This window comes from Ranitomeya imitator, chromosome 9, assembly GCF_032444005.1.
Source record: "Ranitomeya imitator isolate aRanImi1 chromosome 9, aRanImi1.pri, whole genome shotgun sequence".
NCBI classification, from domain to species: Eukaryota; Metazoa; Chordata; class Amphibia; order Anura; family Dendrobatidae; genus Ranitomeya; species Ranitomeya imitator.
The window spans coordinates 147,070,654-147,084,241 of NC_091290.1; the positions used below are offsets into that span (position 1 = coordinate 147,070,654).

Sequence of the window (13,588 nt, forward strand, 5' to 3'; positions counted from 1 at the left end):
CCTATGTACAAGAATATAACCGCTATAATACCGCTCCTATGTACAAGAATATAACCGCTATAATACCGCTCCTATGTACAAGAATATAACCGCTATAATACCGCTCCTATGTACAAGAATATAACCGCTATAATACCGCTCCTATGTACAAGAATATAACCGCTATAATACCGCTCCTATGTACAAGAATATAACCGCTATAATACCGCTCCTATGTACAAGAATATAACCGCTATAATACCGCTCCTATGTACAAGAATATAACCGCTATAATACCGCTCCTATGTACAAGAATATAACCGCTATAATACCGCTCCTATGTACAAGAATATAACCGCTATAATACCGCTCCTATGTACAAGAATATAACCGCTATAATACCGCTCCTATGTACAAGAATATAACCGCTATAATACCGCTCCTATGTACAAGAATATAACCGCTATAATACCGCTCCTATGTACAAGAATATAACCGCTATAATACCGCTCCTATGTACAAGAATATAACCGCTATAATACCGCTCCTATGTACAAGAATATAACCGCTATAATACCGCTCCTATGTACAAGAATATAACCGCTATAATACCGCTCCTATGTACAAGAATATAACCGCTATAATACCGCTCCTATGTACAAGAATATAACCGCTATAATACCGCTCCTATGTACAAGAATATAACCGCTATAATACCGCTCCTATGTACAAGAATATAACCGCTATAATACCGCTCCTATGTACAAGAATATAACCGCTATAATACCGCTCCTATGTACAAGAATATAACCGCTATAATACCGCTCCTATGTACAAGAATATAACCGCTATAATACCGCTCCTATGTACAAGAATATAACCGCTATAATACCGCTCCTATGTACAAGAATATAACCGCTATAATACCGCTCCTATGTACAAGAATATAACCGCTATAATACCGCTCCTATGTACAAGAATATAACCGCTATAATACCGCTCCTATGTACAAGAATATAACCGCTATAATACCGCTCCTATGTACAAGAATATAACCGCTATAATACCGCTCCTATGTACAAGAATATAACCGCTATAATACCGCTCCTATGTACAAGAATATAACCGCTATAATACCGCTCCTATGTACAAGAATATAACCGCTATAATACCGCTCCTATGTACAAGAATATAACCGCTATAATACCGCTCCTATGTACAAGAATATAACCGCTATAATACCGCTCCTATGTACAAGAATATAACCGCTATAATACCGCTCCTATGTACAAGAATATAACCGCTATAATACCGCTCCTATGTACAAGAATATAACCGCTATAATACCGCTCCTATGTACAAGAATATAACCGCTATAATACCGCTCCTATGTACAAGAATATAACCGCTATAATACCGCTCCTATGTACAAGAATATAACCGCTATAATACCGCTCCTATGTACAAGAATATAACCGCTATAATACCGCTCCTATGTACAAGAATATAACCGCTATAATACCGCTCCTATGTACAAGAATATAACCGCTATAATACCGCTCCTATGTACAAGAATATAACCGCTATAATACCGCTCCTATGTACAAGAATATAACCGCTATAATACCGCTCCTATGTACAAGAATATAACCGCTATAATACCGCTCCTATGTACAAGAATATAACCGCTATAATACCGCTCCTATGTACAAGAATATAACCGCTATAATACCGCTCCTATGTACAAGAATATAACCGCTATAATACCGCTCCTATGTACAAGAATATAACCGCTATAATACCGCTCCTATGTACAAGAATATAACCGCTATAATACCGCTCCTATGTACAAGAATATAACCGCTATAATACCGCTCCTATGTACAAGAATATAACCGCTATAATACCGCTCCTATGTACAAGAATATAACCGCTATAATACCGCTCCTATGTACAAGAATATAACCGCTATAATACCGCTCCTATGTACAAGAATATAACCGCTATAATACCGCTCCTATGTACAAGAATATAACCGCTATAATACCGCTCCTATGTACAAGAATATAACCGCTATAATACCGCTCCTATGTACAAGAATATAACCGCTATAATACCGCTCCTATGTACAAGAATATAACCGCTATAATACCGCTCCTATGTACAAGAATATAACCGCTATAATACCGCTCCTATGTACAAGAATATAACCGCTATAATACCGCTCCTATGTACAAGAATATAACCGCTATAATACCGCTCCTATGTACAAGAATATAACCGCTATAATACCGCTCCTATGTACAAGAATATAACCGCTATAATACCGCTCCTATGTACAAGAATATAACCGCTATAATACCGCTCCTATGTACAAGAATATAACCGCTATAATACCGCTCCTATGTACAAGAATATAACCGCTATAATACCGCTCCTATGTACAAGAATATAACCGCTATAATACCGCCCCTATGTACAAGAATATAACTACTATAATACTGCTCCTATGTAGAAGAATATAACTACTATAATCCCCTTTGTACAAGAATATAACTACTATAATACTGCTCCTATGTACAAGAATATAACTACTATAATACTGCCCCTATGTACAAGAATATAACTACTATAATACTGCTCCTATGTAGAAGAATATAACTACTATAATACTGCCCCCTATATACAAGAATATAACTACTATAATACTGCTCCTATGTACAAGAATATAACTACTATAATACTGCCCCTATGTACAAGAATATAACTACTATAATACTGCCCCTATGTACAAGAATATAACTACTATAATACTGCCCCTATGTACAAGAATATAACTACTATAATACTGCCCCTATGTACAAGAATATAACTACTATAATACTGCCCCTATGTACAAGAATATAACTACTATAATACTGCCCCTATGTACAAGAATATAACTACTATAATACTGCTCCTATGTACAAGAATATAACCGCTATAATACCGCCCCTATGTACAAGAATATAACTACTATAATACTGCTCCTATGTAGAAGAATATAACTACTATAATCCCCTTTGTACAAGAATATAACTACTATAATACTGCTCCTATGTACAAGAATATAACTACTATAATACTGCCCCTATGTACAAGAATATAACTACTATAATACTGCTCCTATGTAGAAGAATATAACTACTATAATACTGCCCCCTATATACAAGAATATAACTACTATAATACTGCTCCTATGTACAAGAATATAACTACTATAATACTGCCCCTATGTACAAGAATATAACTACTATAATACTGCCCCTATGTACAAGAATATAACTACTATAATACTGCCCCTATGTACAAGAATATAACTACTATAATACTGCCCCTATGTACAAGAATATAACTGCTATAATACTGCTCCTATGTACAAGAATATAACCGCTATAATACCGCTCCTATGTACAAGAATATAACCGCTATAATACCGCTCCTATGTACAAGAATATAACCGCTATAATACCGCTCCTATGTACAAGAATATAACCGCTATAATACCGCTCCTATGTACAAGAATATAACCGCTATAATACCGCTCCTATGTACAAGAATATAACCGCTATAATACCGCTCCTATGTACAAGAATATAACCGCTATAATACCGCTCCTATGTACAAGAATATAACCGCTATAATACCGCTCCTATGTACAAGAATATAACCGCTATAATACCGCTCCTATGTACAAGAATATAACCGCTATAATACCGCCCCTATGTACAAGAATATAACTACTATAATACTGCTCCTATGTAGAAGAATATAACTACTATAATCCCCTTTGTACAAGAATATAACTACTATAATACTGCTCCTATGTACAAGAATATAACTACTATAATACTGCCCCTATGTACAAGAATATAACTACTATAATACTGCTCCTATGTAGAAGAATATAACTACTATAATACTGCCCCCTATATACAAGAATATAACTACTATAATACTGCTCCTATGTACAAGAATATAACTACTATAATACTGCCCCTATGTACAAGAATATAACTACTATAATACTGCCCCTATGTACAAGAATATAACTACTATAATACTGCTCCTATGTACAAGAATACAACCACTATAACACTGCCCTGTATGTGATATGTAGTGTTGGTCGGGGTGGGGACGTCGCTCTGTTCTCGCAGTTGTGAGAATACAATGTCACCATGACTGTTCCGCCATGATTAGCACCAATCAGCCATCATATTGTACACAGCACTGATGAGATATTTGACCCTGTAACTATATTAGTGGAAGGTTCCCAGGGACAGTGTAGCTGCAGTTAGAGTTTATGATACTGTTGCCTTAGGTACTGTATCTAATCCCATGATGAGTGATACAGTATCAGAGCTCGCAGCGCTACTCCCCATTGTGTTGCTGCTTTGTGTGGCCCCCTGTGTGGCTGCACCTTGTGCTCCGGCAGGTGGAGGGTTAAGCACGGGGCGCACAGGTGAGGCTATAGCCGCAGACTTTGCCCCGTGTGTCGGTGCCCGGATCCTATTACTGTGTGCCCGCGGCGCCCGCCCCCCTGCACCTTGGTGTCTGGGGCGGAGGTTGGGAGCGAGGTGAGGCCGCCCCAGTGTCTGCTCCTCGCCCGTCCTGTCCACACCCGCATGTGACCGATCCCCAGCACCATGGCCGATTTCCCTGCCAAAGTCAGCACCCAGACCAGCACCCCGGAGGCCTCCGGCGGAGGAGGATTCTGCCCCAGGCCGGACATCTCCTTCCTGCAATCCATCCCTGGGATCCTCATCATGGTGGAGCTGGTAAGTACCGGCCATCATATGGCGTGACCATCAGGGACCGTGCCAGGCACCGGCACAACTACAATGGGTGCAGGGGTTGTAATCACACCCAGGTCCTGGAGCCCCAAAACCTCCCACTGGACTATATGGGAAGACCGGGGGCCACTGGGCAGCGGCCAATATTTCCTAGTATGACCCTAACCATCCGCCCCGTGGGGGTCCCCGCTCAGATCCATGGGGATGCCTTTGTTTATTCCGTTTATCCTCCTTTTCCCTGAGGGCCTCCGGGGAGGAAAGTCAGAGACGAGAGCAAGTGGCATCCACCTGGATGCCTGAGCGAGCGCAGCACCGAGCAAACGGGAAACACCGCAGCCCCGAGCAAACGGGTAACACCGCAGCACCGAGCAAACGGGAAACACCGCAGCACCGAGCTAACGGGAAATACCGCAGCACCGAGCAAACGGGAAACGCCGCAGCACCGAGCTAACGGGAGACACCGCAGCACCGAACAAACGGGAAACGCCGCAGCACCGAGCTAACGGGAGACACCGCAGCCCCGAGCTAACGGGAAACACCGCAGCACCGAGCTAACGGGAAACACCGCAGCACCGAGCTAACGGGAAATACCGCAGCACCGAGCTAACGGGAAATACCGCAGCACCGAGCAAAAGGGAGACACCGCAGCACCGAACTAACGGGAAATACCGCAGCACCGAGCAAACGGGAAACGCCGCAGCACCGAGCTAACGGGAGACACCGCAGCACCGAACAAACGGGAAACGCCGCAGCACCGAGCTAACGGGAGACACCGCAGCCCCGAGCTAACGGGAAACACCGCAGCACCGAGCTAACGGGAAACACCGCAGCACCGAGCTAACGGGAAATACCGCAGCACCGAGCTAACGGGAAATACCGCAGCACCGAGCAAACGGGAAACACCGCAGCCCCGAGCTAACGGGAAATACCGCAGCACCGAGCAAACGGGAAACACCGCAGCACCGAGCTAACGGGAAATACCGCAGCACCGAGCTAACGGGAAATACCGCAGCACCGAGCAAAAGGGAGACACCGCAGCACCGAACAAACGGGAAACGCCGCAGCACCGAGCTAACGGGAGACACCGCAGCCCCGAGCTAACGGGAAACACCGCAGCACCGAGCTAACGGGAAACACCGCAGCACCGAGCTAACGGGAAATACCGCAGCACCGAGCTAACGGGAAACACCGCAGCCCCGAGCTAACGGGAAACACCGCAGCACCGAGCTAACGGGAAACACCGCAGCACCGAGCTAACGGGAAACACCGCAGCACCGAGCTAACGGGAAACACCGCAGCACCGAGCTAACGGGAAATACCGCAGCACCGAGCAAACGGGAAATACCGCAGCACCGAGCAAACGGGAAACACCGCAGCCCCGAGCTAACGGGAAACACCGCAGCACCGAGCTAACGGGAAACACCGCAGCACCGAGCTAACGGGAAACGCCGCAGCACCGAGCAAACGGGAAACGCCGCAGCACCGAGCAAACGGGAAATACCGCAGCCCCGAGCTAACGGGAAACACCGCAGCACCGAGCTAACGGGAAACACCGCAGCACCGAGCTAACGGGAAATACCGCAGCACCGAGCAAACGGGAAACGCCGCAGCACCGAGCAAACGGGAAATACCGCAGCGCCGAGCTAACGGGAAACACCGCAGCACCGAGCAAACGGGAAATACCGCAGCACCGAGCAAACGGGAAACACCGCAGCCCCGAGCTAACGGGAAATACCGCAGCACCGAACAAACGGGAAACGCCGCAGCACCGAGCTAACGGGAAACGCCGCAGCACCGAGCTAACGGGAGACGCCGCAGCACCGAGCAAACGGGAAATACCGCAGCACCGAGCAAACGGGAAACACCGCAGCACCGAGCTAACGGGAAATACCGCAGCACCGAGCTAACGGGAAACACCGCAGCACCGAGCTAACGGGAAATACCGCAGCACCGAGCTAACGGGAAATACCGCAGCACCGAGCTAACGGGAAATACCGCAGCACCGAGCTAACGGGAGACGCCGCAGCACCGAGCTAACGGGAAATACCGCAGCACCGAGCTAACGGGAAATACCGCAGCACCGAGCAAACGGGAAACGCCGCAGCACCGAGCTAACGGGAGACGCCGCAGCACCGAGCAAACGGGAAATACCGCAGCACCGAGCTAGCAGAAGACAGCGCAGCACCGAGCAAACGGGAAACACCGCAACACCGAGCTAACGGGAAATACCGCAGCACCGAGCGAACGGGAAATACCGCAGCACCGAGCGAACGGGAAATACCGCAGCACCGAGCTAGCAGAAGACACTGCAGCACCGAGCAAACGGGAAATACTGCAGCACCGAGCAAACGGGAAATACCGCAGCACCAAGCTAGCAGGAGACACCTCATCACCGAGCTAAAGGGAGACATCGCAGCACCAAGCAAACGGGAAACGCCAAAGCACCGAGCAAGCGGGAAATACCGCAGAACCAAGCTAATGTGAGACACCGCCGCACCGAGCACATGGGAAACGCCACAGCACTGAGCAAGCGGGAAGTACCAAGCTAACGGGAGAAGCTGCAGCACCAAGCGAGCAGGAGACACCGCACCACCGAGCTAATGGGAGACACCACAGCACTGAGCAAACGGGAGATGCCACAGCATCGAGCAAGCGGGAAATACCGCAGCACTGAGCTAACAGGAGACGCCGCCGCACCAAGCAAGCGGGAAATAACGCAGCACCGAGCTAGCCGGAGACACCTCAGCACAGAGCGAGAGATACCGCAACATCAAGCTAACGGGAGACGCTGCAGCACCGAGCGAGCGGGAAATACCGCAGCACCAAGCTAACGGAAGACACCGCAGCACACAGCGAGATACCGCAACACCAAGCGAACGGGAGACGCCGCAGCACCAAGCGAGCGGGAAATACCGCAGCACCAAGCTAACAGGAGATGCCGCAGCACCAAGCGAGCAGGAAATATCGCAGCACCGAGCTAACAGGAGATGCCGCAGCACCAAGCGAGCAGGAAATATCGCAGCACCGAGCTAACAGGAGATGCCAAAGCACTGAGCGAGCGGGAAATACCATAGCACTGAGCTAACGGGAGACACCGCAGCACAGGAAGCTACTGCAGCACCAAGCGTGCGGGAAATACCGCAGCACCGAGCGAACTGGAAATACCGCAGCACCGAGCGAGCGGGACACACTGCAGAATGACGCAGTCGCCGCTTTCTGCGCGGTATCAGCAAAGGCTGAATGAATATACTTTTTTTTCTGTTCGCTGTCAGTGAATGTGAACATTCTTTACAGCCAGAGACCGAAATACACACTCGACTCTGCTCACAGCTGAGGGTTTGTTACACTTGCATCTGGTCTGCTGTCCTTAGTTACATTGTATCTATGGAGCCTGCGGTTACATGACTGGATCCAAAATGTAACAAACCCTCTGCTGTGAGAAGTGTGAAACCCGGACACAAGATCGCTTCACTGACAGCAAGCAGAGATGTGGGAGATAGCGAGGAAAGGAAATGACAAGTGTATAAGGAAATGTGCAACGATTAATGATCAGATCCATAAAGATCATATTAGATCACAAGCTCCTCGGGTCACAGATCTGGTTTATTATTGACACCGAAGTCCAAGGGTCACCGAAGAGCTGTGATTCCCTATCGAGAGGTTGGGAAGAACATAGCGGCCCATTTATTGCCTGTAGCCCCAGCGAACCCATGTGCCGCCATATTGACCCCGGTCAGCACCACGTCAGAGCCTTGTACACTGCCTCCACCTAGTGGCTCCATGCACACGAGACCTCTGCCGGACCGACTAACCGCAGGGGTACTGCAGGGTCCCGGCCAGTGACTACTGACGTGGCCGCTGACCCGGGTCCTGCTCCTCTCTGGAGACCACCTGGCCGCCCCCTAAGGTCCAGTGACCACTTTCTGCATAGTGGGGGCTGTCATGTGGACCAATCGCTGTTTACGAAATCACTAAAGAATCGCCCGATGGTGGGTGTCACACGAGCCCCGACGTCAGCAATCTGCTTCCAGCGCCCTGTAAACAGTGACGATCACAGCAGCACAGAGTGTTTCAGGATGGAATCTGTAGGGAAATGATCTGTGATTATTTCAGGGAGGACGGGCCGGATACAAAGGGTTAAGTTCTGTGGGTTTGTCGTCAGCACCAACCAGTCCTGGAGTTTTGCACAACACTGACAGCCGCACCCCGTCCCTGGCACCGACACTGGCGTAGAACCGGCCCCAGAACATTTACAGGGGCCACCACAGCCGGGTCTATGGCATATGACCTATGGAGCGCTTTTGCCCTCTGTTTTCAGCCACCATGTGCTCTTCAATGAATTCTGCAGTTCCTATTTTCTTTTTCGAGTTTTCTCCTCATCAGTTTATGAGAAAACTGAGGGGTAACCAACATGGCTGCCATTAAAGGGGATGTGTCACCGAGGACTCGTCTAGCGGTGATAGAATATGCCCAATAGGACGCTGTGAGACGGGTCCGCGCTGTCATTTCTACAGGACGCCTCCTCGTTATGTGTATGCAGCGGGTGCATGCACCCTTTGAATGCTGCTCTGGATGCAACCGGAGTAGAAATTGTGAATGCAGATTTTGCTGTGGCTTGTGCATGTAAATTGTTATGGTGGCTGCAGCTGTGACTGTGTATGTGACTGGTGCATGTGATTGCAGCTCTGGAGCTAACTGGTGCATGTGATTGCAGCTCTGGAGGTGACTGGTGCATGTGATTGCAGCTCTGGAGGTGACTAGTGCATGTGATTGCACCTCTGGAGGTGACTAGTGCATGGGATTGCAGCTCTGGAGGCGACTGGTGCACGCGATTGCAGCTCTGGAGGCGACTGGTGCACGCGATTGCAGCTCTGAAGGCGACTGGTGCACACGATTGCAGCTCTGGAGGTGACTGGTGCACGTGATTGCAGCTCTAGAGGTGACTGGTGCACGTGATTGCAGCTGTAGAGGTGACTGGTGCACGTGATTGCAGCTCTGGAGGTGACTGGTGCACGTGATTGCAACTGTAGAGGTGACTGGTGCACGTGATTGCAGCTCTGGACGTGACTGGAGCACGCAATCTGTGAATCAGACTGACGCATTTCCTGCAGATTTTTTCACCTCCAGCCCGGCAGGGTGATGATGGGGCAGATCGTTGCTGATCGTCGCTCTCTTGCAGGTCCTGGGTCTCATCGTCTGGGCGCTGATCGCGGACACCAAGTACTATTACGTGGCGGCGTTCGGCTGGGTCTTGTTCGTGGCCATCATCTTCTGGGCGCTCACCCTCGTCCTCTTCTTGTTGTTCTTTCTGCAGCTGCACAAGAGGATCAGCTCTGTTCCATGGCCTCTGACGGTGAGTACCGCATCGTCCACCATCGGTGTCACACGTACGTGGAGAAGTAATGGGTGGGGGTCCGTTTACGTCTATGGGAGACACGGACACAGCCGAGCTGCTCGGCCTCAGACTCTGTAACCCCATAGAAGTGAGGCGCAGCAGTGTCAAAGGGAAGGGGCCTGATGTAAGTCGGCCCACGCGGACCCGCTCACCATCAGCTGGGGGTCTAACATTTTCTTCTCACCCGCAGGTGTTTATTTGCCACGCGGCGGCCTTTGTCCTGTACATCACCGCATTCATCACCTGCGCAGCGTCCGTGAAGCTGGAAGATCCCCGGGGAATGGACTACAACAAGAGAGCCGCCGCCTCGGTAAGACAACGCCGTAACATACACCATCATGGCGGATGCTGGGAGATGTACTGCGCAGCGGCGCAAATACTATTTTTGTTAGAATCTCCAGTTTTGCTGGAACCACAACTCCCAGCAAAGATCGGCCTCCGTTCATTGTTTTATGCTGATAAAAGTGCGCGGCCCACGCCTCCGTAAATCACACATGGACCTAACGCCGCCAGGCATTATATATATATATAATATATATATATATATATAATTTATCTGAGCATGAGGGTCTTGACTTTACATTCTGATCAGACTGTAGGAAGCCGCTGCCTCGTCACAGCGCAACTGAGGGTCCTATTAATTGAATCAAATGAGCATTTATTGGAGATGAGGTCCGTTCTCTTATCAGCGTATTACATTCAATGTTTACACCAGGCCTTCACCAGAGTTACCAACAGCTGATAAGTGAGTGGGCCGGACCCCACCAATAGGACAGCGGGAACCTGCTAAGGATAGGACATTTAAATGTAGGTAATGAGCTCTCCCTAGTGGTGGCAGTATAAATCTGTACGTAGTGAGCTCCCTCTAGTGGTGGCTGTATAAATCTGTATGTAGTGAGCTCTCCCTAGTGGTGGCTGTATAAATCTGTATATAGTGAGCTCCGTCTAGTGGTGGCAGTATAAATCTGTACGTAGTGAGCTCCCTCTAGTGGTGGCTGTATAAATCTGTATGTAGTGAGCTCCCTCTAGTGGTGGCAGTATAAATCTGTATATAGTGAGCTCCCTCTAGTGGTGGCTGTATAAATCTGTATATAGTGAGCTCCCTCTAGTGGTGGTTGTATAAATCTGTATGTAGTGAGCTCCCCCTAGTGGTGGCTGTATAAATCTGTATGTAGTGAGCTCAGTCTAGTGGTGGCAGTATAAATCTGTATGTAGTGAGCTCCTCCTAGTGGTGGCTGTATAAATCTGTATGTAGTGAGCTCCCCCTAGTGGTGGCTGTATAAATCTGTATGTAGTGAGCTCCCCCTACTGTCAACTGTATAAATCTATTGGCAGTGAGCTCTCGTAGTGGTAGATGTATAAATCTGCATGTAGTGATCTCCCCCTAGTGGTGGCTGTATACATCTGTATATAGAGAGCACTTCCTAGTGGCAACTATAAATCTGTTAATGTGAGCTCCCCCTAGTGGTGGCTGTATAAATCTGTTAATGTGAGCTCCCTCTAGTGGTGGCTGTATAAATCTGTTAATGTGAGCTCCCTCTAGTGGTGGCTGTATAAATCTGTTAATGTGAGCTCCCTCTAGTGGTGGCTCTATAAATCTGCATGTAGTGAGCTCCCCCTAGTGGCTGCTGTATAAATCTGTGCGTAGTGAGCTCCCCCTAGTGGTGGCTGTGTAGATTTATAGACAGACATATAATTAGCCTACAGCTAAACGATAACTTTGGCCGTGTCTATTACTGATACACAGTGAATGATAGTAGATGCAGTCGGGTTGAAATCCTGCAGATTTGGACTTTGGTGCCTGTCATGAAGTAATGTGGCCACATTCATTACAGGTTTGTGATTCTGCAGTGTGATGTCACCGTAATGTGGCCATGAAGCCCTCACTTTACTTAAATCCTTTCAGGGGGTCCAGGAAGAAGTCAAAGGCCATACAATGGGGGACGGGTAGAAGTCGGAGACCGTATAATGGGAACCGGGTATAAGTCAAAGGCCACATATCTGCTCTCAATGATGACATTTTGCCTCCCCCAGTTCTTCGCCTGCCTGGTGATGATCGCCTATGGAGGAAGCGCCTTCTTCAGCTTCGGAGATTGGAGGGGCACTAACAGTAACTCGGCCTCGGGGCAGGCCTGAACACCTCCACACTCGCTGTAAATAAGTCTTTCCTTTATTTTTTTTTTAATGAATCCTTGGACTGTTTACCTCAAACACGAACTTGAATAAGTCGCTGGGATTCTCCGTCCGCAGAACTTGCTGCAACCGAGAAATGCACTGACATATGCAGCAAACCCCCCACGTCCGGGAGCAGACTTCTCCCGTTACCCAATATCTCCAAATCAATTCATTTGGTGAGATCACTGATCTACAGTGTGAGCTATTGCAGAACTACAACTCCCAGGATCGTGTTGTCACTTTTACAACACTTACAGAATGGAGACCCCTAGTGTTTCAGATGCCACAGATACAAGGACAATTCAGACCGTCATGTTTTCTGACCGTGTTCTTCCGTGCCGTGGCTCCGTTACAGGTTTGGGAGGAATGACTGTCATCCAGCCCTGTCACTGCTTCCTAGGGGCTGAGTACTGGCTACTGCTCCCTGTTATCAGCTGTGAAGATACTGACTGCATAATTGGGGAAAAATAGAAAAATTACGTTCAAATTAATTTCATCCTCTGCAGATGGTAAAATAGAAAATGTATTTTTAATTTTTGCAGTAAAACTATCAGTATATGTTACTGTAGCCTAATGCTCACAGCTGAGGATTCGGTACAATGTATCAGAGAACAGTTAGATCACCAGAATGATCCATTGTGGCGATGGATCAGGCACCGCTGTGTTCATATAATACTTCTATAATGAACCACATCAAATCCTGACGAGTCTTTATAAAAGTGAAGATTGGGGCCTCAGTGGTTTCCCCCATCCGATTCATCTACACAAGTTACAACTATGAAAAATGAAGAGTGTGTATATTATTTTTTTTCCCCCTTTTTTTTTAGGCTGACAGCAAACAGGTGTATAGAAAAGGGTGAGAAATCGAAATAAAGCTCTTGTGTTCTCATATAACAGATCATTACTGTCTGTGCATGAAACGTATACAATAGAGTGGTTGATGAGGGTCTTTAGATCGCCTGTGACTTTTCCAGGGTCAACCTCCACTATAATACATTCCTGTATTTAATAGGTGCAGTGCTCAATGCCACCACAAGGTGTCAGCAGATCATTACATCTTAATCTGCTCTACTGGACAACTGTTCTGAGGACTCTGCTGCCACCTGGTGGTGACCACACACACACACACACACACCAGCCTACATCACAACACTAAATGATCCAACAACTCTAGAAAAACTTGTAAAAAAATCAGATTCTCCCCTCA

General features: G+C 47.7%; 1 protein-coding gene across 1 annotated transcript; it reads left to right on the forward strand.

Moving 5' to 3' along the window:
• The first annotated feature begins 4,398 nt into the window (after positions 1-4,398).
• Positions 4,399-13,275, forward strand: PLLP (plasmolipin). The gene is made up of 4 exons (XM_069739358.1): positions 4,399-4,796; positions 9,991-10,164; positions 10,397-10,516; positions 12,241-13,275. The coding sequence occupies exons 1-4, from the start codon at positions 4,665-4,667 to the stop codon at positions 12,340-12,342; spliced, it is 528 nt and encodes a 175-aa protein (XP_069595459.1). The 5' UTR covers positions 4,399-4,664; the 3' UTR covers positions 12,343-13,275.
• The last annotated feature ends 313 nt before the right edge of the window (positions 13,276-13,588 follow it).

Coding starts and splice junctions, on each gene's coding strand:
- PLLP (XM_069739358.1), top strand. CDS start 4,665: ATGGCCGATTTCCCTGCCAAAGTCAGCACCCAGACCAGCACCCCGGAG. Junction 10,165..10,396: donor CTGTTCCATGGCCTCTGACG/GTGAGTACCGCA, acceptor TCTCACCCGCAG/GTGTTTATTTGCCACGCGGC. Junction 10,517..12,240: donor ACAAGAGAGCCGCCGCCTCG/GTAAGACAACGC, acceptor TGCCTCCCCCAG/TTCTTCGCCTGCCTGGTGAT.